This window comes from Sceloporus occidentalis, unplaced genomic scaffold, assembly GCF_023333645.1.
Source record: "Sceloporus occidentalis isolate IW3139 unplaced genomic scaffold, rSceOcc1.0.p SCAF_7, whole genome shotgun sequence".
Taxonomy (NCBI): Eukaryota; Metazoa; Chordata; class Lepidosauria; order Squamata; family Phrynosomatidae; genus Sceloporus; species Sceloporus occidentalis.
The window spans coordinates 45,412,949-45,440,911 of NW_028316987.1; the positions used below are offsets into that span (position 1 = coordinate 45,412,949).

Consider the following 27,963-nt stretch of genomic DNA (forward strand, 5'->3'; position numbering starts at 1 on the left):
CTCTCTGATTGGCTGGAGATGTTCGAGGAAACGCTGTCGCTTAGAAGCTCAGGCGGGACTGGTAGGAACTAATTGTGCCCGGAACGTTCCTTCGAGGGCTGTGAGGGAAGCCATTTCCGGACGGACGGGCGGATTTGTTTCCCCCGTAGCGACGCGAAAAGGCTGTCATGGCGGCCGCGGGGCTGTTGTGTCGCCTGGGGTCGCGTCTCCTGTCCAGAGGGGCCCTCGCTGCCGTTCCTGAGGCGGCAGGATCGAGGAGACGGTAGGTAAACTGATGGTGCGCTTGGATTTATGTCCGTGTGGCTGCATCTGTAATGCGTTTTGAGAGTGCTTTAACGGGGGGCACGGCGCCGTGCTGTGGAATTCTGGGAAATGTAGTTTGTTGGGGCACCAGAGCGGGGCCACTGCATTCCTTAGTAACCCCAGGTGTCATCACCTCAAAGGAGGACAAAGTGCCGCTAAATGTAGGACAGCCGAGGAAAACGTAAGGGCATTACCATATAAAAACGAAAAACACTAATATAAATACACATTTATGCTGAAAATGGAGGGCATTTTGGAATTCCTCCTGGAAGATTATCACATTACACTGTTATAGCACTAATATTCCACTGTAACTGCTGTGCCCTCCTGTGGAATTCTGGGATTTGTAGTTTGATTACGCCGGAGGGTTAAATGCCTTTCCCCTAAACTGCAAATCCCAGGATTCCACAAGAGGCAGTTAAAGTGGAACACTAGTGCTATAACGGTGTAACACAGTATGACAATGTTTAGACAGAAGGTCAAAAGGTAGGACACGTCCTGGAAAAGGAGGACATCTGGTAACTCTGCCTGGACTAAGTGGGGGAGGGATTTGGGGCTGGAGAGGCATCTGCTAAATGCAGATCCGTTACTAGTCCTCCTTACTGGCTCATACGTAGTTTCCCTCCCCTCACCACTTTATTCTTAAGCTGTAGTAATGGTCTACAGCAGTTGGGGATCATACAGCCATTTCCTCTCCTTCAGTGTCCAATGCCCACACTCTTTAGTAAGCACTGTTAGCATGTAACACAAGAGGTCCCTAAGATGTGTATAATTCTGTGTTGCGTTCCATTTCTAATGGGCTGTTAATGTGCAATATTTACTTTCAGGAGTACTAGAAGTCAAATCATTGTGCTTAATAATTATGCACCTGGCACCTTAAGAACTCTTTTTCACAGCTATCAGTTGATATATTATCGGTTAAGTCACTTTACAAATAGTCTAAAATATTGTAAACAATGAAAACAGTTGGACTAATAAAAAAAGACCCCAGCTTCCTTAGAGATAAAAAAGGAAATCATATTCTCAAGAGGCCTCAGGATAAATAGCTATTTTATACCTTAACAATGAAATATCATTTGATGTAGATATATGAAAATAATGGTCAGGGTTGTAGAACTGAAAATTTAGAAGTGTGACAGTGCATCTCATTTTCTCAATTACCCTTCTTTTCTGTTTCATAGGGGTCCATGCTGGGTCATATTAAGACACATTAATAACAATGTCACATGGTGGGACGAGCACCTTTCAAAAGAGAATGTCCAGTTTCTTAAAAAATTGGTAACAGAAGAATACAAAGCTCAAACAGCCAGTAAACTTTGTCCACTGAAAGATGAACCTTGGCCTTTGCACCCATGGCAGTCAGGTTTGTATATACTGAAATCAGAAGCTAAAGCAAAGTTAGGTGTTGAACAGTACTTGATATTGTAGTTTGATTCTTTTGTTATTTAGCTGTTTAAAATCAAAGAGTTTGACCCAATACATTATGGGTCCGTTGTGGGTACATTGGAATTTTGTTCCATTTAACATGCACTCACCTCCAAAACACGCCCCGGCGTGTACATTTCTGTACCAGGATTCAGCATATTGGCCAGTTAATGTTAATTAATTATGTTTATCTCCTTCTTTTCCTACAGTGGGCTCATGGTTATATTCTACATCACATTACTCTGACAACAAACCTGTGAGATAGGGGAGACTGAGACAATGACTGGGTCATGCTGACATAGTGAATTTCATGGCTAAATGGAGACTAGAATTTGGATCTTCCAAAGCCCAGTCTAACACAACATAGCAGCTGTGGGCTTTGGTCCAACTGAAAAATTGTTTTGCTGCAAAATGTCCCCAAATATTCTCTCATGGATGTTGGACACATGCTGTACATTTCCAACACATTTCTGTACCAGGAGAGGCTTTTTTTGAAACACAGTAAACAGGAAGTCAGTTGCACTCATTTCCTGTTTTTTTTAAAGTTTCTCCTGGATCTGAAATGGCCCAGGAAGGCCCCAAGGTATGATGAAAATGCACCCCCTGCTCCCTAGAAAGCATTTTGGGGCATTTTTTAAAAATTGGCAGAAGCAGATGTGGTGAAGGGTTGTGGTTCTCCAAGGTCTTCTGTGGGGCTAATGCGGGTCACCAAGACTTCCACAGTTGCCCATTCCTGCTCTACAACACCCTGATTCTACCCTGTAGCTGAGGTGGTAAAGAGGACAGTGTAGTTACTGACCAAAGATGACCAAGTGAGGTACATGGCTCAGCAAGAAACTGGAACTTGATCTGCCAAGTTTTAGTCCAGCATCTGAGTGTGAGAGATGGTATGCCTGTACATACCTCCTGCATCCTACCTAGCTTTTTTCCCCACCATCATCAGCCCCAATCCAAGGAACACAAGCTCCAAACTCACAAATGCTGTTTGAAGGGCTGGATGGAAATACAAAAGGAGTGCACACAAAGTTTTTTTCTTCTAAAAGCATGTACATAGCACAAAGAGGGCTGTTTACTCATTTGGTAGTATTTTTCTGCCTACAGCATATTGATGCAGCCAAGTGTTTTTAAAGTGCATTCTGTTATTCGTAAGTATGAGGTAAACATTTAAACATGTGGGAATTAAGATGCCACATTCTCCTCCTTTGACTGTTACATATAGGTTCCAGAAGGGTTGGTGTTATTGCAGTAAAATTAGGAATGATGCCATTGTGGACCAAGAAGGGTGAAAAAATGGCTGTCACACTACTTCAGGTAAGGCAGATCTACAATTGAAAAACAGAATGTTAAAGCAAAGTTCAAACAAGTCTGCTTTCTAGATCCAAGCTGGTGTTTCTGACAGATCCCCTCTCCAGGATAGCCCCACAGTTCCAAACCATTGGACTCCTGTCACTCACCTTGCCCTTTTTTTCCTTTTAAGAGCCCTCCCTGGATCAGGTACTTTGCCCTCAAAATGATCCCTATATGGATTAGTGGTTATGTCGTTCAGTGGCTTCTATTTAACCTAAAATATTTAATCACTATTTAACCTAACAAGAACAGCCAGACAATTGAAAAACAAAGAATTAACAAGCAGACGTTTATTAATACAGAATCAGATTAAGCATTAATCTCTGAACTACTTGAGCATTCACTGCTCCCCAAAACTATTCAGTTGTCTCTCTCCACCCCTCTGCGCACTGTCCCATCTCTATTACAGCTTTCCCCCATCTCTATGCCATCTTTATTGTATCTGCCTTCTGTTAGAAACAACCTTCAGTGTTGCTGCTTTTTTGTCCTTTCTCCCCCTGCCCACCCCTGTAGTCTGCATGCGGTTACTGGGATGGAGTTTGAGGTTACTGATATTTGACATCTTATTGTTTCTGTATTGTTCAGTAACATCTAACAATAAAATATTTTGTTCCTTGACTAAAGTATTTAAGTTTTTAGAACTTGTTATTATCCTGATTCATCTTTTGAAGGTTCAAGACTGCCATGTGATACGGCACATACCAAAGGAAGAATTTGATGGGAAATGCCCTGCTCTGATTGTTGGAGGGAAAAATGTATCTCAGTTTTATGTAAGTTTATTACATTGCTTTTTTATGGGGGAACACCAGTTTTTATTAAATGTCTCTCTTCAATATATTCCTACAAAAGTTAGGGTGAGGTTTGTTGTTTTGTGCCTTCAAATTGTTTGCACGTAAGGTAACCCTAATGCAAACCTGTTATGGGGTTTTCTTGACAGGATTTGTTCAGCAAAGGTTTTCTATTGCCTTCCCAGTGAAAAAAAGGAATTAACTTTCCCCCTTTGCTATAATCTCATAAAAGATTTAATGATGAGTACCAAACCAGATAGTTCTGAAAAGGAATTAGAAAATGTCCTGAAGAATAAAGCCACCAGTGGCTACTAATGACAATAGCTATATATTACCTTTACCTAGTCAAGGCAGTATATCTGTGCATCCTAGATGATTGAGGAGTTGTGTGAGGTAATAAGAAACCTTCATTTTCTCTTCTGTATCCTCTTACGGGGTCTGTTTTCTAACAGCGAGAGATCACCTAGAATTGTCGCATCAGTGCACAAATGTTTTGCATTTTTTAAGTTTACTCAGAGACCTGATTGTTAGAGAAAAGTACTTCATCTGAGTTCTGGTGGGAATCAGTATGTTTGACAGAACGATTTGATTTTTATGGGTCCTGATTTGCATGCTGAGATTTGCTGCCAGATTGGATTTAGTTTCTTTGAGTTTTTGGCCTCACATCTCCCTCTTTTCTTGACTCTGACCTGAGTTTTAATGCAAGTCTTTACATTTTTGAGGTTCTGCCTTTGTCTGTGCTTTTAGTATGTATTCAGAGTTGTGTGCATCTTTATTGCTGCCAGGTATATACAAAGTATTCCTGAATGGTTATGTGTATGTTCTTTCCTAACTGTTGTTGTTGTTGTGCCTTCAAATTGTTTCCAAGATGAACCCATCACAAGGTTTTCTACCTTTATAAATAAACCTACCTCTTTATAATGTGTTTGTGGGTATTATTAGAAGGAGCCTCTATTGCTATTGGACATTGCTTATATATCTTGGCCTGGAACTCAAAACAGTGCAGAGTTTTGTTCCTTGTAACATTAGAATCCAGGGATGTGTGGTGAGCTGTAGGAATCTCAGTAGGATGAGAGATTTGGTGGCAGTCTTATCTCATAGGGTTGTTGTTTGTCCAGCCTCTTTTAGCTACATCCCCCATACTACAGCCCTTCATGAGTGGGACAGTGCTATTGTGCTCATGTCTTGCTTGTGGGATTTTCTAATAGGGTGATAGTAGAGGTAATATAAAACCACAATGTACAGTTGTTGTTGTTGTTGTTTGGAGTACATTTTTTTACATAGTATTATTGGTCTCTCTTCAGTCACACTCTTTTTCTCTGGCTCAGAAATTTATAAAACACGTAACATGGTATTGCATTCTGATCCCACATTCTTTCATATTAGTTAATTGATAGCAAGTAGTGGACAAAGGGCTTGGGGCATAGACTTAGGATTCAGCATGCCTTCAAGTCACTTGTTCACATATGCAACTTTATGAATTTAATGGGAGTTTCTCAGGCAACATTCAGAGGTGGTTCACTACTGCCTTTGAAATATGGCCCACAGCATTTGGCATTTCTTGGCAATCCTCCTGCCAAGTACTAACCAGGCCTGATCCAGATTCACTTCTGAGATCAGGTGGGATCTGATGCCTTCAAAGTATTTAGAGGATTTGTGGATGCCAATCTCTATCTAGCCATGAATTCCAGTTTGTGCCTACTTATCCGGATTTTTCTTTATAAAATGAGATATCTCCATGTGCCTTCATAGAGTTGGAAGAAGCCCCATGGGTCATTGAGTTGTTCAGGAGTGCAGGATCTCCAACTAAGCAGCTTTTCGAAGATTTCCAGAGAAGGATCCCCACCTTCTCTCTAAGCCAGGAGTCCCCAACCTTTTTGACTCATAGAGCCCCTTTTAGAATCAGTTTTTATGACGGAGCCCCTTAGAGTCCTACTCTATGTCTTAACAAGTTAATGGTGTTCAGGAGTAGTGTTACGGGGGGGGGGGGGTCTTATTCTTTGATTTCATTTAATTTTTATTTCTTTCATTTTCTTGGAGCAGCCGCAGAGCACGTGGGAAGTGCATCCTCGGTGCCCAGGTTGGGAACTGCTGCTCTAGGCAACTGGTTCCATTGCTGAACCACTCTTACTGTCAAGAAGTTTTTTTTCCTAATGTTAAATTGAAATCTATGCTCCTGTAATGTAAAATCATTAGACCTGGGTCTCCTACCCTCTGAAGCAGTAGAGAACAAGCCTTTCTAAATTCTAGGGAAGAAGTGTGAAGTGCAAATGTGTTTAGTAAATAATTGACATTGACACTACACTATTATTCTCACATCCCTTTAGTAGCAAGGAAAATAAATTGTTACTAGGTTTCTCAGTATTGTGCAGTTACAATATATAGCTTGTTACATTGTACTTTGGACAAAACTGGTATTAGCAAGAACAGGAGAAAGTGGTCCATTGGTGAGTTAATATACAATTCTTTGTTAATTCTAAATAGGTTATTTTGCCTATATTTTAGCATCTATTTTCTTTGCAAATTGAATATCCAGTTTTATCAGCATGAATACAGTACTTTATCTCTTTATTGTTCATTAATTATTTTGAAGACAAGCATATATGGGGGGAAATCCTTAACTTTTCAGATGCAAGGGTGCTCCAGTTTGAATAACTAGCTTCAGTCTCAGAATTAATGATTTTCCAATATTTTCCCAACAATTGGGAGGAGGGAATAGCTTGAGGTTGTTACATGCTTTTCTAAACAGGTGGATCATAAGTGACAGGCTCAATCACGTAATTTTATCTCTTGCCTCAGTACAGCAGGATCTGCCAGATGTCAAAGATGTGCATCTTGCAGACATTAGTTAACTTTTCTGTTGTCACAGCTTGTGGAAATGCCTGAATGTGCAGGAGATTCAGCTGAAATAATTGTGCTGTAAATAGCTACCAATAGCTGTCTTGTTAGATGGGATCAATATTTAATACCTGGAGTCTTCAGGTCCCTGTTGACAACAGCCAGAGATAAAATTTCAGTCTTAAATTACCATATGCTACATGTGGCAGAGTCTGTAGTGCAAGTGGAAGATAGATCCTATCCTTCTGGAGAAATGGTGTATGATTGTGAAGATGTCAGAGCTTGAAAAAATTACTCCAGCAGAGTTGTAGTCCAAAAGATAATTTTGCCAAGATCTGCCTTAAGTTGAAATTGGCTTATTTTGACAAGATGGTCATCAGACAGATATACTTAGAATATGTTCAGTGTACATTTTAGTATATACAGTAGTCTATGTAAACTATGATGATGGTGTAGAAGGAAGTGTGTGGTGAGGGCCTGAGGAGAGCTTTGAAGGTCTTGGTTGATTGGGTCCCATCTCCTTCTTCAAATGTATTCGTTGAACCAGTGTCCCTCACAAAGACTACAGTCGGTTGGACTCCCAATTTACAGTGCCAGCTGAACTTTTTTGCTAAATCTAAACAGCCCTACCTGTAAACTCCTGTATACATTTTTGAAGGTACATTCTATTGATCATACTAGAACTTAATCTAAGAAAATATACTTAGGGTAGGATATATATAAGAATCTTTAAACTGTGTCTGTTAAAAGCAATTTTAGCCTGTGTCTTCTCACAGAGAATTGTGAATATTGTCTAATATTATCCAACTGATGTACAGTGCCATTAGTACTAAATTTTGTGTGATGCTATATAACTTTAAAATTGTCCTCATGAATTCATTCAAAAGTTCAGGTGTGCATTTTCCTTGGGAAAAGGAAAATCACAGTGACTTCTGCAACACCAACTACCTTACAGATGGTGATTATCCAAGTGTGTCGCTGCTGTCAGTCACATAAATTGCTTTCTGGGGGGATCCATTTAAAGCACAAAATTCAGCTATACAGCTTATTCTATTTTCAGTTTTCTTTCATTTAGCTTCTATTTAGTTAATATGTTGAGAGGGAAACTCAAGGACACTTTCCGAATTAATCCACTGTAAGCCATTTATAAACTTTTTTCTGCATTTGGTTAATGATAAAAGCACCTTTTATCAAGGATTACAGTGTTTCTGGTATATTCAATTAAAATTAAAAACGTGAAAGAATACGTACTTTCACAATTTTTTTTTCTGACTTTGGAGTTCTTTGTACATTATTTTACTCAGACTTTCCACATTAGTGGATTTTTAAATATTTTTATTGACATAATACAGATCGGTAGCTCATTGGAATTCCTGTAAGATAGGAACTTCGGACCTCTGTTGTTTGCTTTCCAGTCATTTTCAACATATGCTGACCTTATCTATTTACAATTATATATTCATATTTTGATTGTGTGTTGTGTTACTTATATAGTATTTTTGTGGCATTTTAAACCATTGCTGAGGGGAGGTCATCCTCCCACATTGGTTTATAGTAATCAATAAAACAACATAGGAAGAGTATACAAAAACAACATTAAATTACTGTTGTTAAAAGAAAACATAATAATAAAGAAACGATGACCACATATTAGTGGATTAAAAAACCCACCAATAAAAGCAACATTCAAATAAGGGCAGCAGAACAAATGATTATATCACCAGAGCAGTATACATAGTTCATTGAGGATGCTGTATAAATAAATTATTCAAAAACTGCCTGGAGTGAAAAGTTCTTTAGAGCCCACTTAAAAGCCAACAAGAATCTTTTAACAAAATTAAGTCTTACAGAAATACTGTATATATTATACAACCATTTTATAATGTACATAAATAACACTAGGCTTTATTCACACATAAATGTAATTCAGAGCTATAACAATAAGCCTGATCAGTTAGAGACTAGATGTTTTCACTTCTATTTTTTATTATATGTATGATTTCCAAAACTGTTGTTAACCATATTTTACTAAATCACACCAGCTTTGAAAACAGTTAAAAACTACAGTTAATACTAACTGACTTTGTACAGTTTTAGATGTTATGCTTAACTTGCTTTAGTTTATAAAAATGGGTTGAAAAGTTTCCAAATTCCTCTCTTGGCCAGGCTGGATGGGAGACGCTTCTGTAGGTTCATTCTTGTAATAATAAATTTTGATTTAGCTTTACATCAGAGTAAGGCAGCTTTCAGTGTCATGTATTGGGTAGAATTTGGACAGAGCCAATGTAAACCTGGATTGAAATCCTACTCAGCCTTTAAGCTTATTGGATAAACATTGGTAGATAAGCTTATAAAAACGTTTATCTGGTAGTAGGATCTTGTATGGTTCCACTGTAATCCACAATTGATAGACATAGAATTCACCTGAAGTAGTCTCAGTCTCTCTGACTGCCAGATTTCTATATAGAGAATTAAGGTGTATTTATACACAGAAAGCAGAAGCTAACAGTACTAATTCATAACCATTTTCACACACACACAAATATTTCTCTTGAAAGATTATAGTAACTGTAAGTCAGGGAAAGTGCTGAGAATTCACATTAAGCCAAGATTTCTGGCTTGCCCTGAATGAGCAGAGTGCTGGGAAAACTATCCAGGAAGCAACAGCTTATTGTAATGTCTGAATTCCGAATCCTAGTTTATCACCCATATACAGGCCACAGTTTATAAACCGACAGCATACTCTGGATTTTGTTTTCTTTTAAGTTTGCTTTATTGGGTAGCAACAAACCAAAATTCTGGTGTTTTATGTCTTGAAGAGTAATTTCTTACTGGTTGGTCTTATCCATTTGCACAGAGAATAGCATGAACAAGTGGTGTGCATCAAAGCACATTCACACAAAGCCAGGATAAATCAGAAAACTCAGCATATCATTCTGTGTATATACTGCTACTTCTGGAGATCCCTGTGATAGTCAGATCCCTTTATACCTATTAATCCAGTATTCAGTATGAAACATGCAGTGTAGATATGTCCTAACTACACATTCACTTTGCTTTGATTAAAACCAATTGACACCCCTTTCCATTTACAGGAGAAACAAAACTAGACCTTTGTGAGAAAGAAATTGTGGCTACATTCAGATACATGATGTTGTGTGCCTTTAACTAGATTACCATGCTACACTCTTATAGTGCTGCTATTCCACTTTAACTGCTCTGGCTGCCTCCTGTAGCATTCTGGGATTTGCAGTTTAAGGAGGGGCATTTAGAAGTCTCAGCCAGAAAGCTCTTAAGCTTCACTGAACTATAGGCCTCAGAATGCAACAGGAGGCCCAGAGCAGTAAATGTGGAATAGCAGCAGTATAAGCAGGTAGTGCAGTAATGTGGTAAATCATTTCCACCTTATGGTGACCCTATCACAGGATTTTCAAGGCAAGGTTTGCTTGCCATTGCCTTCCATTGAGATTGAGAGAGTGCTACCCGAAGTCACCCAGTGAGTTTCTATGGCCAAGCAGAGGTTTGAAAACTGGTATCCTAGTAAAACACCCCACTGGCTCTCCATAGACATACCTAGTAATAAGACTTACTGAAAATGAGTTTTTAAGAAAAGATTCTCTTTGCCTGGTATTTGAAAGTATTGTAAAAGGTGCTTAAGCCTTCTGTGTTTCTCCCAGAAAGGAGAATCTGCAATGGAAATGTACAGAGCGGTTGGTGTCCCTCCAAAGCAGAAAACTTCAATATTTCGAGTGTCAGAAAATGCGATCATTAAGCCAGGTAATCTTTGCAAAATGGAGGACTGTGAATATAATTTTGGATAATATTCTCTCTGGTTAGAACAAAGCCATTCTACAGAGGAGTACAGAGAAGGCTGACGTGTTTTAATATCCTTTGGTGAGGGGAGACCAAATCTCATGCATGTAAAAGGTTGGATTAAAGCCACTTGTCTTCCATAGACAAGTGGAGGATGAAATTATTGTTATTGTCCTCCAACATGCCTGTTAACCTTTAAAAAAAAAAGAGTGCATATTTTAATATACAATGTAACTTCTTGTCACATTGTGTGTCTCTGATGAGAGAGGGCTAGATGCTTAATATTTCAGCATCCTGCTTGCCAGTGCTGCAGAACTCCTTTGGTTGGTGCAGCTGCCCCAGTTTTAAGGTGGGTTCTAGGGGGCATTTGTGGTTGTGACAATGGAATCATGATCATATGAACAGCAAAATGTACGAGGCTTTAAATCTTGCTTATGTCAACTTAAATATTGAGCAAAATACCACCCAGCATTTTCAAGTAACTTGAGTGGTGTTCACTTTATTTTCTTATCTCCTCATGCTTAGTAGTCACTGTGCTAATTGGTTGAATTGCCATGCATTCGCTCTATTTAATTACATTCTCCACTGCCCCAATCTGTTTTAAGGTACTCCACTTTATGCAGCTCACTTTCGCCCTGGACAATATGTGGATGTTACTGCAAAAACGTAAGTTATACCCTATAGCTAATTATATAAGAAGGTTGTTTTCATCGCAGAACAATCAGTAGTTGTGTTAACATGTTTTCTGGTATTTTGTTTAAGGCTTTCTGATTCAGCTTCTCATTTTTATATACTGAAATATAGAAACAAAAAGCCCTAATAAAGAGCACATAAATAAAAAAGTTACAGGACTGTAAAGTAAAAAGAAAAGTTTTTAAAATCTGGATCTTTTCTCCTCTGGCAGCAAGAGGAAGAACAGATGAAACTGTCTCTTGGGAACACTAGGAGCTAGATTAAAAGTGGATAGCCTTGAACCTTACAAGTGTTGTTGGTGTGCAGTTCTTTTATATCTGGTCCGGTCAGTGAAGCATCACTGTGGGAGTTTCATTCCAGTAACTTTAGGACAGTCACAAGTCCCCCTCCAGATAGATGGTGGCATTGGACAACTCATTAAGTTTACTTGCCCTGTAGCTATGACATTAACTTGTATTTTTGTTCATTCTTGAAGAGTGTGGCATTTGAAAGATTAAGATTTTTCCAGTTGGCTAGAGAAATAGTTGCAATTTTTTCTTTCACATCCAAGATAAAAGTCAGTGTCTATGTAAGATAAGAGTGTAGAGAGGCTTTGGGGAGATTTCCATATTTCACTGCAACACTTCTCACTGCTCAGAAGGGTTTTAAAATGCAACATGCACACTCAGTTCTCGGCTTCTACAGTAAAGAAAAACCTATAGCTATTTGAACAGTTTTCTGTTGTATGTATTTCCCTGTCCCTTGAGTAAAAATGCTATTCTTTTACTGAATTGCTTTTACATTATAACAGATTAAAGTTCCCAGCCTTTTGGTGTTTGAAATTACTCTTCATCTGATACAAAAAGACTTTCAGGCAGAGTATGCATGGCCACTGGTGTACCCTTAGGTGCTTCAGACACATTTAAATTAAATTAAATTAAATTAATACATTATAAATTCAAAATAATATTTAGGTTTCCCTTGATAAGTTTCAGTTTGTCAAGTAAGTATCAGTTGTCTAGGTTCCATGGTATCAGAGTTTTACATAGGTACTCTATTGTTGGAGAGAGGGGATTTATGTATGTGTGTTTATTATAGTTGGTCTCCCTTTCTGTAATACATTTCCTGAACTGTGGCCCCATCTTTTTATTTTTTTTCCTTCAAATCCCACTTCCTTTAAACCCTTTTGTTATTACCGGTAATTCCTTTGTCCTCTTCCTACAATTAAATCTGTACCATTTCAGACATGTGGCTGAATGCTTATCAGTATTCTGTCTGCACAGAAACAAGATGGGAGAACATTATAGCATAGCTTTCCCAAAGTATCCTAGTTTTAATATATATAGGACTTTTGTTTGTTTTTACATTTATTTTTTAATATGGCAGAAAATGGAGTCAAGCGTACCAATTTTAGCCTGCCATGGTACAATTTTTGACAGTTTAGTCTGTGAGTTATCTGGATTTGTTCAACCATGTCTCTTTTCAATCTAGGTTCTCTTTTCGTGGCTTTTCTTAATATCGTGTGCATCTTACCAGGAAGAAAGCAATTATTTGTAGCTTTTTATGCTCAGATCTTGACTTTAACCTACAATCAATTAACAAATCAATACCATTTTATTTAAAGAAATCCTTCAGATTCTCTTGTTTTGCCAGCAAGAGTAATGATTTATTTTGAAGTGTTTTGGGATTAATGTTATAGAGGAAACTGACAATGGCAGAATGCCATTCAAAAATCAATACTTGAGCTAATTTTTAGAGTAAACCTTGCTTCATCTTCTATACTGCAGGGTCAGATTTCACATGCAAATATATGTGGGATGAGTCAGTTTGAGAATTACCTTCTGTGATAATAATAGGAGAGGTGGACGCACACAAGGCCAAGATATACTCTTACTCCTATCAGCTTGTTCATAGGCCATGAGCATAAGAAATATCATCTGGAAAGAGCCAAGGGCCCTCCACATACATTTCTTCTTCTGGAGCAGGGGTTGTTCCTTTTACATTCCAAAGACTGTGCAACCTGAGCCCTGGCTGTGAGTTTATAGTGTGTTCAGAAAGAGGCAGAGTTCATGTGCATAATACTAAAAGATCTATATTTTATTATAGCTTGGACATTTTTACATTGCAGTATAGTTAGATCTTGTTAAAACTTAAAGCAGACATAGGGGAGAAATTGTGCACAGAGATACAGTTTCTTACATGTATACAGTTTGTTGTGATGAAATTGCTTTTCGATTTTTATCCCTTGAAAAATTCCATTTATGACAGTCTGGATAATTCTCATTTTCCCTTTAAAAAGATCCATCTAGATGAAATGCTGAAGAGGATGCTTAGTCTTATGCCACCAGGGATTACGCTGGTTGATTAAAGTTGACAGAGCTATTTTCTTTCAAGTTAGATGCCTTCAGATCATGAATTGTCACTATAGGTGCTTTCCCCTCCACTCCACTTTGCAAATTCCATTCTACATTAATAACCTCCTAATTTCTGTTAGAGGTGATCAGTGCTCCAAAACAAACTACGGTAGTGAAAAAAATTAGCTTTCTATTAAACATACTTTTTTAAAAAACAACTTTAAAACAATCCCTCACAAGGAAAAAAAAATTGCTGGTATCTGTGGCTATTGGATAAATTAGCTTTGTCAAAATGCATCTTTTAATTGTGCATCTAGTTTAAAACATTTATTGCACTGATCATTTTCACTCTGTTTTGACTTCACATTTATATTTCAAAATGAGTGAGGAAAAATAATATTCAATCCTTGAAAGTCTACATGATCAGAAATAAAGGCTAATGGTATCTACATATGGTTTATGTATTGCTTCCCAAACTTTGTTCCTTCAAGTGTTTTGGACTTCAGCTCCCAGAAGGCCTAGCCAGCTTGGCCAACAGTCAGGAATTTTGGGAGCTGAAGTCCAAAACACCTGAAGGACCAGCCTTTGGGAACCACTGATATAGCACAAGGGTGGCAGCCTTCCAGATGTCATTGGACTACATCTCTCTTCATTCCTAGGCAGGATAGACAATACTGGAGAATGCTGGGAGTTGTAGTCCAACAGTATCTGGAGAACTGCTTGCTTCCCACTCCTGATTTAGTATCATCTGTGTAGCAGCAGTTTACAATGAACCAGGTATGAGGAAGCTGCTGGAAGAGGCGTACAATGTCAAATAGATTTGTGGTTGTGTGCCTTCATTTCTGATTAAAGGTGAATCTTTCACAAGGTTTTCTGGAGCTGAATATATGGCTTGCTAAAGAGGCTAAATTAAACATTTGCCTTTACATAGAGTAGATACATTACAACCAATAGGAACTAAGCTGGCTGTGACTAACAAATCCCATATATTTCAGTGGATATACTCCAGGTAAGATTAGTATTGGATTTAGCTCAAAGAAGACACAGTGAAAGAGGAAACTATAAGCAAGTAATGACTGTGTGCTCTACAAATAATTTGTGTTCTAATTGAAACCATACATTTGGATAAAGCTTAATGTAAAAGTAGTGTATAAATGTAATCCTTAGAGATGTCAGTGCTTTATTAATTCCCCAATTGTGTGCTATATCTTTTTCACAGGATGTTTAAAGCACCATCATGTCCCAGACATCCTACAGCATAGGTTAGAGGTGCTGCAGACCTATAGTTTATCACCTGTTCTAATTCTTTGTGTCCTTGCATTGGTGCCTGTTACAGCCCAGTATAGTTTTAATTTGTGCTTTGTTGTTGGATTAGCCTTAGATCTGGCATTGAATATCAAGTTTGTTCTAAAATACAAGATTCAGAGAGACCACATATCTGTGGATGAACAAACTGCTTTTAGATGAATGAAAGCTATAATTTTAGCCAAGTAATATGCAATTTTAGAGTCACTGATACTCTACAAGACACAGAAAATGTATGAAACCAGATATACCGTACAAAGAGTTTATCATCTTTTAGTGCAATCCTGGATATGCATATGCAGAACTAAAACCCCGCCATATTTAATTAAGTTTATTCCCACATAAGTGTGCATAGGGCATAATCCTGTGCAGTTCCCTGCAAGTAAGTTTCACTAAAAGCAATGGAATTCACTTATGAATAAACCTGCATAGTTTTGTGCTTTAAGTCCTTTTAAATCTTCAGTTAAAGAAACTCATGTTAAGGCTGGCATCCTGTTGGTTAATTGAATGGCGAGTCCAAATGTAGGTAAATCCGATTGATTTAGTGAGTCTATTATTGTCAAGATTTACAACAGAGACTGCCACCAGAAATCTCTTCAGACTTGAAGGGTTACTTGGAAGCAATTGATGTTTAATTTTTAAACACAAATGCAAATACAAACTTAATAGGGCATTGAATAGCCGTTTGGAAATTAAAGAACATGTTGTTGCTGTCTTCATTTGCTTAAACAAATGGTGTTGAAACATGTATGTAAGATATTCTTGTAATGAAAAATAATTATGCTGACAGCCAAAGAACTTACTGTACTTTATGGAAAATTTGCCAATTATTTGGTGGGTATTTCCTGTCTGTTTAAAACAAATTGTTTTCTGATATAGGCAGGTATACAAAAACATTGCTACACAATTAAGATTATTTGAGCCCCTATGTAGAAAGGGAGTGTATATACCCACATACAGTGGGATGGATCCAGAACAAATTGCTTGTGCTTCAGTCCTGTTGAAGTCATGAGGACTGAAATTAATCATATCTAATTTTTCATTTAATTTCAGTGAGACTAAAACGTAATTTGAAACCCACTGGGTGGCCTTGGACAAGTCACACTCTCTCAGCCTCAAAGGATGGCAGTGTCAAACCCCCTCTGAAGAAACATGACAAGAAAACCCTGTGATAAGTTCGCCTTAGGATAGTCATAAATCAGAAATGACATGAAGGCACACATCAACAACAAAATATAAATGACAGTGTGGTTCCAACTGTAAAAGCTCCTTAACTGTGGCTTTCATAGTTAAAACCTGTAATATCCTGATTATTTCAGTGGAAGGTTTAGAATTCTCAGTGGCCAACTGTTAATATTTTTGGCAAATGCTTCAGAATTGTCTATATATTTCTTGATGTTAAATCTGTGTCTTGTGTGCCTTCAAATAATTTCTGACTTATGGCGACCCTTAGACAATCCTATCATAGGGTTTTCTTGGCAAGGATTGTTCAGAGGAGATTTGCCATTCACTTCCCCTGAGGCTGAGAGCTTGTGACTTGCCCAAGTGGATTTCATGGCCAACCAGGAATCGAACCTTTCTCTCCAGAGTCATAGTCCAGTGCTCAAACCACTACACTACACTGGCTGTCTTAAATTCAAGTGGAATAGACCTTTGGAATTAAATCTGAATAGTAAATGCTATGGATTTATTAGGTTTACTCCATTCGCGTCTAGCACTTGTATTTAGGCCATTGTTGAACTGGCTGAGAATGAAAGTGTCTAGATCCTCTTCGGATTTTTGTGGTTGGGTTTTCAAGAACTGCTTTGATCACTGTGGTTGATGATATTTGCTAGTAGATATTGGGCAATGTACACCTATTGATATATGACTCCCTGGTAGTTTTCACGGTCATCAAGGATATCCCTTTGGACTGAAGTGGGGTTGGGAGCATTGTTTTAAAGAGGTTCTTGTAACTTACTGGTAAAGCTCCCTGGTTGACTGTTGTTCCCCTTGTGTAGAATTTGCTTGTGATGTCCTGCAGGACTCAGATGGGTCTTGCTTGGCTTAGAATCTATTGAATCAACTGCATGGGGTCACCTGAAGTAAAGGATGAAGTCGGGCTGGCATGCAGATCAGTTGACTGCTCAAATGTCTACCTGTCGTCTGTCTGTCTTTAATTTATATCGTACCTTTCTCTTGACATGAGGCCTAAGGCAGCTTACAACAGAAATTAAAACAAGGAACTGCTAAAACAAACCTCATAATAAAAAAAAAGTCAAAACAGTTAAATAAACTATCACATTAAATTGGCACCACCAACTGAAAAAAGTATAAAAGCATTTAAAAATATAATAGTAAGGTTAAACGTACAGCACACATACAACTTTAAAAGACCCTTCTGTCCAATTAAGCAGAGGCTGGATGGCCATCTGTCGGGGATGCTTTGATATGGATTTCCTGCATGGCAGGGGGTTGGACTGGATGGCCCTTGTGGTCTCTTCCAACTCTATGATTCAATTACCAAAGGCCTGTGTAAATAAAAAGGTCTTTACTTGCCATTAGCTTAAGAGCAGAGAGGGAGCCAGCTTAGCCTTCTGTGGAATAAACGTCCACAAGAAGCTCTCTCCTGTCTCCAGCAGACAGTCCAGGGGGGAAAACTGATAGTCAAGTGAACCTATTTTAACCAATAAGTTACATGTTTCTTATAATCAGCCACAGTCAGAACTTTGGCCCTAGCAGTTTGGACCTACTGAAGTTTACAGTTTCTAAAACTAGCCCTAAGTACAATGTATGACAGTAATCCAAATGGGATGTGACAACCAAATAAAACCAAAGCAAGAACAATACAAATTCAAATTTGTGATTAACAAGCTATCAGGAAATTTTGCAGGGCAATGTAGTGCCTTAGCTATCAATGGAAGTTGAAGGAGTTTCTCTACCTGATTGTCCTAAGTAAGACATTTCAGAGGATGGTGCCACCATATAGAGAACTTTGCTTTTTATAGAACAAGATACAGCAATATGCAGCCTGATGCATGTTTACTTAAAAGTAAGTCCCATTGCAGTTGGGCTTGCTCTTTGGGAAATGTGCATAGGATTGTACCATCTATGCTTAAGCAGAAGCATTTTTGAGCAGCATTCCATGGAGGCCTTGAGCTAAAACTTTTTTCACCTCTCCTTGCCACAGCAGGCCCTACATTAACCAAAAACTGGTTGCAGAGGGGTGCCTTGGGACACTGCAGTGGAGATTCTACTGTTTGACCAGCAGATATCACTGATCTTGTCCCTTATGTTCAACAGGCAGCCTATATTTGCTGTCTGTACCCTTCTAGAAACACTGGAAGGGGGCTTTTTCTAGATGGAACTTTCAAAATGGGTTTAGTTTGGCTTTCTTTGCTTTCAGAATTGGAAAAGGCTTCCAAGGAGTCATGAAAAGATGGGGATTTAAAGGCCAGCCTGCTAGCCATGGTCAGACTAAAACACACAGGCGACCTGGAGCAATTTCCAACAGTGTAAGTATTCTTAGTTGTGTTTCTGTTTTTCTGTAATTCTCTTTCATTTTTTTGCATCTACCCTAAAAATGACTATAAACAGATCCAGTCCTTTGGATCAAAACCAAGGCTCTTTTAAATCAAGAGTCTATTGGGATGTTAATTGCTTTGGTATGCTGGCCTATTCTTACTTACTTGGGAGTGAGTGACAATAAGCATAATGTGGCTTATTTCTCACTAAACTAGTAAAGTGTTGCACTGTAAGTATGTTATGTGATATCTGAGTTTGCTATATGACTCTTCTTTTTGCCCTTGAAAATGTCATATGTAGGTGCATTTTTATGGAATATATCTAAACTCTTTTTTTATTATTATTATTATTGAGACAGAAGGTTGCCAAAGTCTTCAAGGGAAAGAAAATGCCTGGACAGCTGGGTAATTGGTTCAGAACAACTAAAGGACTAAAGGTGAGGCTGGGGAGGGGGGGCAGAGGCTAAAGGAGAAGTGCTATAGGAATATGTGTGATACTTAGGCTGGTTTGATAAAGTCAGTTTCAAATATAGAATTATCTTCAGGTAATAGCAGGCACCATAGTAGTTCATGCACTGGCAACTTCCTAATAAGACTAGTGCAACATGCTGGACATAAGGCTACAGTTAGTAAAGAAATAGCACTGGCTGCCACAATATGCTTCTGATAACACTGAAACCCCTAAGTGGTTTGGGACCTTGATATTTGAATTAATATCTCCCTTTACACACCTGTATAAGGACTGAGGTTTTTTGAAAGAGTTCTCTGTTCCCCATCAGTGCGAGGAGACAGGAGAGGGCCTTCTATATTGTGGTGCTCCAGTTAGGTTGTGTACTCTATTCTAAGACCCTCTTGGTGATGAAATTAATTGACTTTATTTTGGCAATACATTAAAACATGGATGTTTTTTAAAATTAAACCTAGTAATTTTATTCAGTTTGTACATGTAGAATGGGTTTTTTAACTGTTTGAAATGTTTGTTTTGTTTAATATATTTTTAGAATGTTTATCTAAAATTATTTTTGTTTCACTTTGGTAATTTCATTCTTTCAGGTGTGGCGAGTCAGTACAAAGTACAATATCATATACGTACATGGTAGTGTTCCAGGTCATAAAAATTGTTTAGTAAAGGTAAGCTTGAGTCTTGTTCAAAACCAGTATGCCATTATTTAGGAAGAGTTGTCTTCTGGATTCCAGCAACCTTTCATTACCTTTTTTTTCTGGGATGGCATTCACTAAGTGCTACTTAGGAGTATGAATATCAGTTGTTATTATTTGCCATCAAGTTGACTTTAATTTAGGAGAGCCTTAGGAATTAGACCTCCAAGAGCCATAATCAGCAACTGTCCTCAGGTCTTGCAGAGTTAGGGCTATCATTTCCTTGACTGAATCAATCTACTTGTAACACAGTCTTTCTCTTTTCCTACTGCTTTCCACTTTGCAAGCATTATCATCTTTTCCAGTGAACCATGTCATCCCATGATATGTCCAAAGTATGATAGTCCCAGTTTAGTCATTATACTTTCTAGTGGAAGTTTATAACTGATTTGCTCTAGGACTCATTCATTTCTATTTGTATTTTTAGCAGTCCAGGGTATTTGTGAAACTCTTCTCCTTCACAATATTCCAAATTAGCTAACCTTTTTTCTGTCAGATTTCCTCACTATCCAGTTTACACAACTACAAAACAACGCTAAAACAAGTAAAACACGCTATAAAATCCTATAGAAATTCTAAGGCAAACAGAAAAGAACTAAAAACAACTACAAATAGAAATTAAAAGTACTAAGACATGAGTTTGACTTTGGTATTCAATGATAATCTTTACACTTGAAGATTTTATCTATTTCCTTCATAACTACCTTTCCAGTTCTTAGCCTTCTTTTTATTTTGTGACTACAGTTTTCATTTTGATTATTGACAAAAAGGTACAGAAAATCTTTAACGGTTTCAGGGTGTTCATCATCCCGTTTAAATTTAGTGTATTTTCTGGCATATAAGACTACTTTTTAACCCAGGAAAATCTTCTCAAAAGTCAGGGGTTGTCTTGTACACCAGGTGTCGTCTTATAGGGCTGGTGCTGAAACTTCCAAGCTAGACTGGAGAATTTGTGGTTGCCACATATGGTGGGAGGGAGCTCAAAAACAGCCAAGAACACATCCCCATTGTATGTGGCGACTGTATGAAAGCAGCAAGGGCGGCGTTGTATAAGTATGGTAGAAAAAATTTCACTCACCAGGATTCATGGAAAGAAGTGACTTAACGTAGTCCCGATGATGAGGTGAGGGGGCACCTCACCAGGAAGGTGTAAGTGAAGGACGGAGCAAGCTACAGGTGTCCGGGACACCCGGGGTATGGAAAAAAGAGCCGTGTTTGTGCTACTGCTCTGATAGTCTTGGAGACGGAGGGCTGGGCAGGCAGGGAGAGCTGACTAATCCAAGCAGGCTTTGTATACAAGTTTTCCTGCTAAGTACTTGCATATCATAAGCATTTGAATTAAAATTACCATATTGAAATCAAATCTGATGGGTTTTTTAAAAAAAATTATTTGGTGTGCTTTGGAAGAGAGCTAGTCTTATACAGCGAGTTTATACCAAACTCTATATTTTAACTGGAAAAGTTGGGGGTCGTTTTATACACCGGATATGTAAATCATCTGCAGCTATTATTTTTGTTTTTGTAATGTTCAGCTGTAAACTCACCTTTGCATTTTCTTCCTTGACTCTGTTCAGCAATCGTTCCAAGTCTTTGATGTAATCTGCATATTCTAAATTGTTTTCATTCTTTCTCTCAATTTTTGTTTCCTTCCTCAAATAACAATATGTTATAATAATGAAGATTTATACCAGTAAATAACAGTATGTTATAATAATGCTGATTTATGAATCAGCAAAGTGAGTTGCTTAAATACTTGTTCCATGTTGTTGTTAACTGCCATCTAGTTGACTTTATGATCCTGTCCATTTCTTTCATAGCTAGCCTTCTCAATCCTAGTCATCTTCTGATTTCTTGAGTGCAGTCTCCATTCTGATCAGTATGAACCAAGATATGGGGACTCTAACTATTTCATTTGTTTTATTGTCTAGGGTATTGTATAGGATATTGTCTTGTAAGCCTTGCATGTTCATTATTTTTGTTCTTTTAGTGTTCAGTGTTAATACAACCTTGACACTTTCCTCCTTGATCTTCTTCAGCAATTCTTCCAGGTCTTTGTTTCTTCTAGTAGTATGCATATCTTAGATTGTTAATGTTCCTCCCTTTTATCTTCACTCTGTGTATGATATTTTCTACATACAGGTTGAATAAATAAGATGATAGCATGCCTGACCCCATTGCCAATTGGGAACCATTCTGTTTCTCCATATTCTGTTCCTTTGTACTAAGTACAGATTACGCATCAAGACAATCAGATGTTGTGGCATTCCCATTTCTTTAAGTACAAGGCATAGCTTTTCATGATCTATGCAGTCAAAGGCTTTGCTGTTACATACCAAACATTATAATGACAACAACAACAACAATAATTGCTGAAGGCACTATTTTGCAACAGAGGAGAAATATAATAGGTACTTCATAATATGCATTTTGGAGCACACTAATGGAACAGTTTTGAGCATTCACTCTATTTAAGAAATGGAACCAGAGAACCATTTTCAGCTATTCTTTCTGCTTGATAAGGACTATTCAAAGCACTTGTATACATTCCCAGAGGAACTGTTGAACATATGTAACTTTCAAGTATTGAATCTGCAAACCCCCACCAGGTTCATATACCACATTTAAGTCAAATTAAATGACTGAATCAAAGGAGATTTGTCTTTTCCAATACTTTTTGATGATGTTTGTAGAAGATGGAAAATGCAGACTCACATATTTATAGTTAGTGTTTTTGTCTCCAGTCAGACAGTATCTCAGAATCATAGAATCATAGAGTTGGAAGAAACTACAAGGACCATCCAGTACAACCCCCTGCCTTGCAGGAATACACAATCAAGGCACTCCTCACAGATGGCCATCCAGCCTCTGTTTAAAAACCACCAAAGAAGGCGTCTCCATCACACTCTAAGGCAGCATATTCCACTGTCAAACAGCTCTTACCATCAAAAAGTTCTTCCTGTCTTGTTCACTATGGCGCGTTACAGATCGCCCAAAAGTACATGCTCTGCGCGTACTAGGGTTAGGAAGGGGCATGCTAGGGTTAGGAAGGGTCTTACCTTCCTAACGGCCCCCGCCTCTAGCACGCGTGGAGCGTGTACTAAATGGCGGCGCCCATCCACACGAGGGCCACCCTCTTGACATCTCGGACGCACAGCATCCGGAAGTTGCGCAACAGAAGTGACGCCGCGAGTGCGCGACTAGTGCCTCGCGGCGCCACTTCCAAGTGGGAAGAAGAAGCGCCATTTTGGCGCTTTTTAGCTGCACCAGGAAGCCTCGCAATCTGGCCGCTGGGGCTTCTCAGCGCAGCTAATGACGGCGGCAGCAGACTGCCCACTTTTGGGCGGTCTGTAACGCGCCTATGGTGAGAAGAGACCAGACTGACTTTCTCGCTGCTGTTATAATGGCCAGGGCAACTGTTGTAATGAAGTACTGATAAATGTATGAGGCAGAGACTTCCACCAGCTTCGGTTCTCTCTGTACTATAGTGACCAAGGACACACAAAGCTATTCCTTAGGTTTAGAATTTGTTCTTTTGTATTCTCTCTACCAAGCTGTCGCTTTCAATTTGGTTGCATGCTGCTTCCAGTCCTGCTTTGTTTTAGAAGATCCCTGGTAGAGAAATTGCATCGTAAAGTTTGAGGAGTCCTTGATACAACACTGCTTCAGTCAGCAAAACTACAAACACAGGAAACTGGGGGGAAATGCTGAGCAAACAAGCCTTATGCAGCTAGTAATCTCTGACTGAATGAAAAAAATTGAACAAGATCTCTTTGAATGTAGCTGTCATACACATTTTTTTTCAGTACCATAGAAGTCAATGTCAGCTTCTTACCGTATCTATTTCATTGTTGTGAATTATCCCCTGTGGATTATAACATTTCATTTTCCTCATATTTTTACAGCGATGGGTTCAATCTGATTCACATGGTGCCATATATATATGAAGTATGCATGACAAGAAAAAGTGTACCAGTCTACTCTTGCTTTGTGAACCAGGGTCCATCTGCACAAAAGCCCCTATATAATCCAGGCAGCTTCATTTATATACCACTTCATACCACACTAAGGAGTCTCTTAGCAGTTTACAACTGTAAGCTAATTGCCTCCAACAAGCTGGGTACTCATTTTAGCAGCCTCGGAACGATGCCAGGCTGAGTTGACCCTGAGCCCCTGGTTGGGATTGAACTCACAACCTTGTGGTTTGTGGATGAGTGGCTGCAACACTGGCATTTAACCACCAGAGCTCCTTCCATATGTCCATATTGATAAAAGTTCTATGTGTTGTTTTCACATCCTACTACATTCATAATCTTCTATGTAAAATAGCGTGAAATAGACTTTATTAAACTGAGTCAGTGGTTTGGATCCAATTCTAAAAGTTTTTGTCCGGTAGAGAAATACAACCCATTGTAACATTAAGCATTAGGACACTGACCTCTCTTTCTAATTTATGATACCTTCCTTTCAACAGTGTATATACTACTGAGATTGTTGTGGGCACAAATTGCATCTTGTGTTCTTATATTCCACATCTCAAAAATGATTTATTTTTAACATAAGCTTTTGTCAGACTGAATCCATTTCTTTTTAAATTGCATTCCACCAACATTTCTAAGAAATACATGAAAGCTTATGGTAAAAGAAAGCAGTATTACAAGTAGCACAAGACGTCAACCCTTCTCTTCTTTTTACACAGCACTTCCCCAAGTTCTCTCAGGCACAGTTTTAAAGGCACTCATTACGCTCTAGTTCTTCCTATAACCAGCCTTACTGACAATAAAAGGCCTTGTTGATTAATCAATTTACTCTGACCATTATGCTTTAGAGTGCTTTTCATGGTGTAGATTGTCCTAACAATTGATGTATGCTTCCACTTTTAGGCCAGTCTTCCATGATATTTGTCTCTAGGTGTCAACTACAGAACTAGAAAATTTAGATCATTGCCAATGACTGGATCAGAACTATTGATGGATTTTTCTTTTGTTAGGATGTTTTTCTCAGTTTTAAAGATAATAATTTGCTGTGAAAGTATAAAAAATGTTGCTATGGTCTTGAGTGCATAAAAAAGCACAGCTGGCCTCTTCATTGGTTGCTTGGCAACTATTAAGCCATTGTACACCTTGGTAGATGTCCATTTATAGAAAACACGTTTCCCAACAGATTTGAACTACTGTAAACGGATGGTATTATGGTATTGAGGCATAATCCTAAAACTGCCAAGTCTCTTCTAAGTGAACACTGATCTATTTCAGATTTCACTAATGTATCTTTTAGCACTCAGACAGTATGTCACCTAATGTGTTCTCTTAAACAGGAATGCTAATCCAAAAGCATGTTTTAGTTAGGCTTGTGTTCATTTTATTTTTCCAAGTTCTGAACAATGGATTCTCAGATTTTTTGCAAAAATTAATATGATTTTAGTAACATAGTTTGTACTTTGGGTTTTATTTATACTTTTGATTCCTAGTTCAAGCCAGACAGAACAGAATTGAAAATGTTCAGCGTATTTGTGTGTCCTGCTGTGCCTGTCCTCTAGTGTGTTCTTTAATTATTATCACCAAGGGTGGAAATTTCACATTTACCTGTGGGTATGTAGGAATTCCACCTGAGCCCATTATACGGGAAATAAGCTTTAGAAATGCTTCAGTTATTGTGGCGCCTGATGCCTCTGGCTATTGGAACTTAATTGGACAGGAAGCCATAGTGCATATGATGTTGGATTTCCTCAGAATGTAACTAGGGCATGATCTTTTTTAAAAATAAATCTCTGAGGTCCAGTGTCATTAAACAATGAAATGCTACTCACAACATCGTTAAATTAATGTGAGCAGCAGGATTGGGAAATGATGAGTCCGGAAGGTACATGAAAGTCATCTGAGAGAGCTTCTTCTCTCTAGCAGGCTGTGCTATACCCAGTAACCATTATCACAGGAACAGCTGAGAACAATGAAGTCTTTCAGAAACATATTCAGTGTATGACCTCCACAGCCCACTCTCTGATTATCCAAAATATTTTTTGCTGAAGCAAAAAGATCTCAGTCTTCGTACTCTTTGTTCCTGCTATGTGAGTTCTTGCAGCTTGCTTCAGATAGTACAAAAGTACTGCTACAACCCAGAGCTTTAGTGAACTTCAAAGTGAGTTGTGACACATCAGCTTATTCCTGAGTATCCAGCTTGCCACATGCAAGAGATTTTAGCTGATTCTGTTCCTACTTGACAGCTGTGCTGACCATAGCACAAAATCTTTTCTCTGTGTTTGTCTAGGTATCGATAGTGCATTTACTTTTCTGCAAAACCTAGTAATATTTTTTATTCCTAGTAGCTCATTTTCAAATGCATACTGTTTAAAATTGTACGAGGATCTATGCTGCAAACTCATGTTTTTCAACATGGTAGCACAAGAAAGTGCCAGATCAGTGACTTAGTTCTATCATAGTAGGGATTTTATCTTGGTGTTGTCTATGATTTGATGGTGCATTGGGGAACATCCTGTATAAGACATGGAAATACAAGGGGATCCTCTGGGGGGAAATGTGATTGACTAGGTCTAAACAGGCTTACCCATTTTCTCTTTGCACACTGCTCCTTCTAGAATTACACAACCAGTTCATCCAGCCCACTGGGAGCATGAGATGGGGACAACACAAATTTGAGTGGGAGGGAAGGTGCTCATACAGGCAAACCCATCTAGGCTTCCAAGTGCCACAGCTGGGTCTGATCTGCCAGCTGAGAATGCCCAACTTTGCTTTTCTGTGGCCTTCCTCGCCCAGAGAAAGCAAGAGCCCTCAGCTAGCACTGCAAGCAACATGACTGCGTCCCAATCAAGATACAGCCACAAAGTTTGCAAGTATGGACAAGAGGGCTCCTCTCCCCTAGAGCATCAGTGTCTTTTAAACAGGACCTCTAAACAGGAGGTAAATTGACTTCCCACTTTTACAGAAAGGCTGCTCCTGGGCCTAAAACAGCCCAGTGGTGGTGAAAAATATGGAAAAATTGCTGTCCACATCCCCTGGTGGCAAATAAAAAAGAGGAAAAGGTTTTTTAAAGGGTGAGTAGGGTGTAGTAGATTGACTGTGGCCCTTCACATTTCCATGGAGGGTCATTGCAAACCCACCCTTGTCAATTGGCCATTCCTGTGTTAAACTTTACATTTTAACTCTTTTGGGACAGGGCCCTGTCCTCTTATACTCAGCAACAATCCTTGTTAATAATGCCTTCAAATTATCAGTGTTTTAAATCAATTTTGTACAGTGTCTAGACAACTTAATGATGAGTCATGTACCAAGAGTCATGTACCAAGTGTAAGTAATAAGATGTGTGAGTTTAAATACTACTAGTTTTCTTTGTTATTATAGAACAAAGCAAAGCAAAAATGATTCATTACATTAGTGAGTGAGTGCCTATTCTAGCAATAATTTTGTGCTTTATGTTTTGTTTTTCCCTCTCCTCAATCTAACTCTGTTGCTCTTGTTGTGTTCTAGGTCAGTGATTCATCTTTACCACATTACCGAGATGACTGTAAGAACTTCCCATTCCCAACCTTTTTTGCTGATGGCGAAGAGCAGCTGCCTGATGAACTGTATGATGAGGAGGTTTTCCAGTTCACCGAGCCCTCCATTGCATTCAGTTAGCTACTGACATCCTGAAGATTTCCCATCATGAATGTCAATTTGAAGCTGTAAAGCAGGAAGTCCTTGGAGAAGGGGTTTCTTGACATCATCAACTTGCCCACATAACCTTTGACAAGTGGTGATTTTGTCAAGCATTTTCTTCGTAACTGCGGATTCTAAAATTTAAAATTTATAAATCTGTTATAAAACTGAAGAGGCTGAAGAATTATAAATGACATCACAAGTTAACAACTTTTAGAGGGTTTTTTTATGTCAAAACTTCTCAAACTGAGAATGTTAATGTGTCTATAATGTTGGAACTACTTGCTTCAATTGAACTATGAAACAGAAGGATACTTCTGTTTGTTTTTCCCCTCCTGAAAACAATATTATTTAGTTAATAAAAATACTATATATAAAATTGTTCACTACATGTTCCTTTTGTTATCTGATAATTCAGAAATGTCTAGTATTTTGCTGAAAAAAATCTTGCCACCATTCAGTGACATTGCAATATCACTGTGATGTTTAGACCGACAGGCATTTGGTATCTCTCAAATTCACATCATCCAAAAACATCATATTATTTAAAGTTATGTTCAGTATAAAGTAGAAATAGGAACAAGGTGAAATTTGACCAAAATGATTGAAATTAGCCCAGTAATTAAAGAAAGTTTATCAGATATACTTTCCCAGTATTATTATTTTCATTTTACTGGGTCATCAGCAAGTTCACATGTAAATTAGTCTCACTAAACCTGATAAGATTGCACTATTAATCTCTGATTCCTTCCCCTTCCTTCCTAGGGAGTTAATAGAAAATCTATGGTGTGAGGACCTATTTTAA

At 38.3% G+C, this 27,963-nt stretch overlaps 1 protein-coding gene across 3 annotated transcripts; it reads left to right on the forward strand.

The window, feature by feature from the left end:
* Nucleotides 1-27,540, forward strand: LOC149309670 (large ribosomal subunit protein uL3m-like). Of its 3 annotated transcripts, XM_089532814.1 has the most exons (10): nucleotides 5-262; nucleotides 1,485-1,666; nucleotides 2,948-3,039; nucleotides 3,747-3,845; nucleotides 10,379-10,478; nucleotides 11,120-11,180; nucleotides 18,231-18,339; nucleotides 18,708-18,785; nucleotides 19,402-19,479; nucleotides 26,988-27,540. In XM_089532814.1, exons 1-10 carry the CDS (start codon nucleotides 168-170, stop codon nucleotides 27,135-27,137), a joined length of 1,044 nt encoding a protein of 347 aa, XP_089388940.1. In that variant the 5' UTR covers nucleotides 5-167; the 3' UTR covers nucleotides 27,138-27,540. The 3 variants fall into 3 exon arrangements, with proteins under 3 accessions (XP_089388942.1, XP_089388941.1, XP_089388940.1); XM_089532815.1 differs by lacking the exon at nucleotides 18,708-18,785 and having other exon boundaries at nucleotides 2-262; XM_089532816.1 differs by lacking the exons at nucleotides 18,708-18,785; nucleotides 19,402-19,479 and having other exon boundaries at nucleotides 1-262.
* Nucleotides 27,541-27,963: the final 423 nt, after the last annotated feature.

Excerpts from the sequence above, each read along its gene's own strand:
- LOC149309670 (XM_089532814.1), top strand. The coding sequence starts at position 168 with ATGGCGGCCGCGGGGCTGTTGTGTCGCCTGGGGTCGCGTCTCCTGTCC. Across the intron at positions 263-1,484 it reads GCGGCAGGATCGAGGAGACG|GGGTCCATGCTGGGTCATAT; the intron begins GTAGGTAAACTG and ends TCTGTTTCATAG. Across the intron at positions 18,340-18,707 it reads CTGGAGCAATTTCCAACAGT|AAGGTTGCCAAAGTCTTCAA; the intron begins GTAAGTATTCTT and ends TTATTGAGACAG.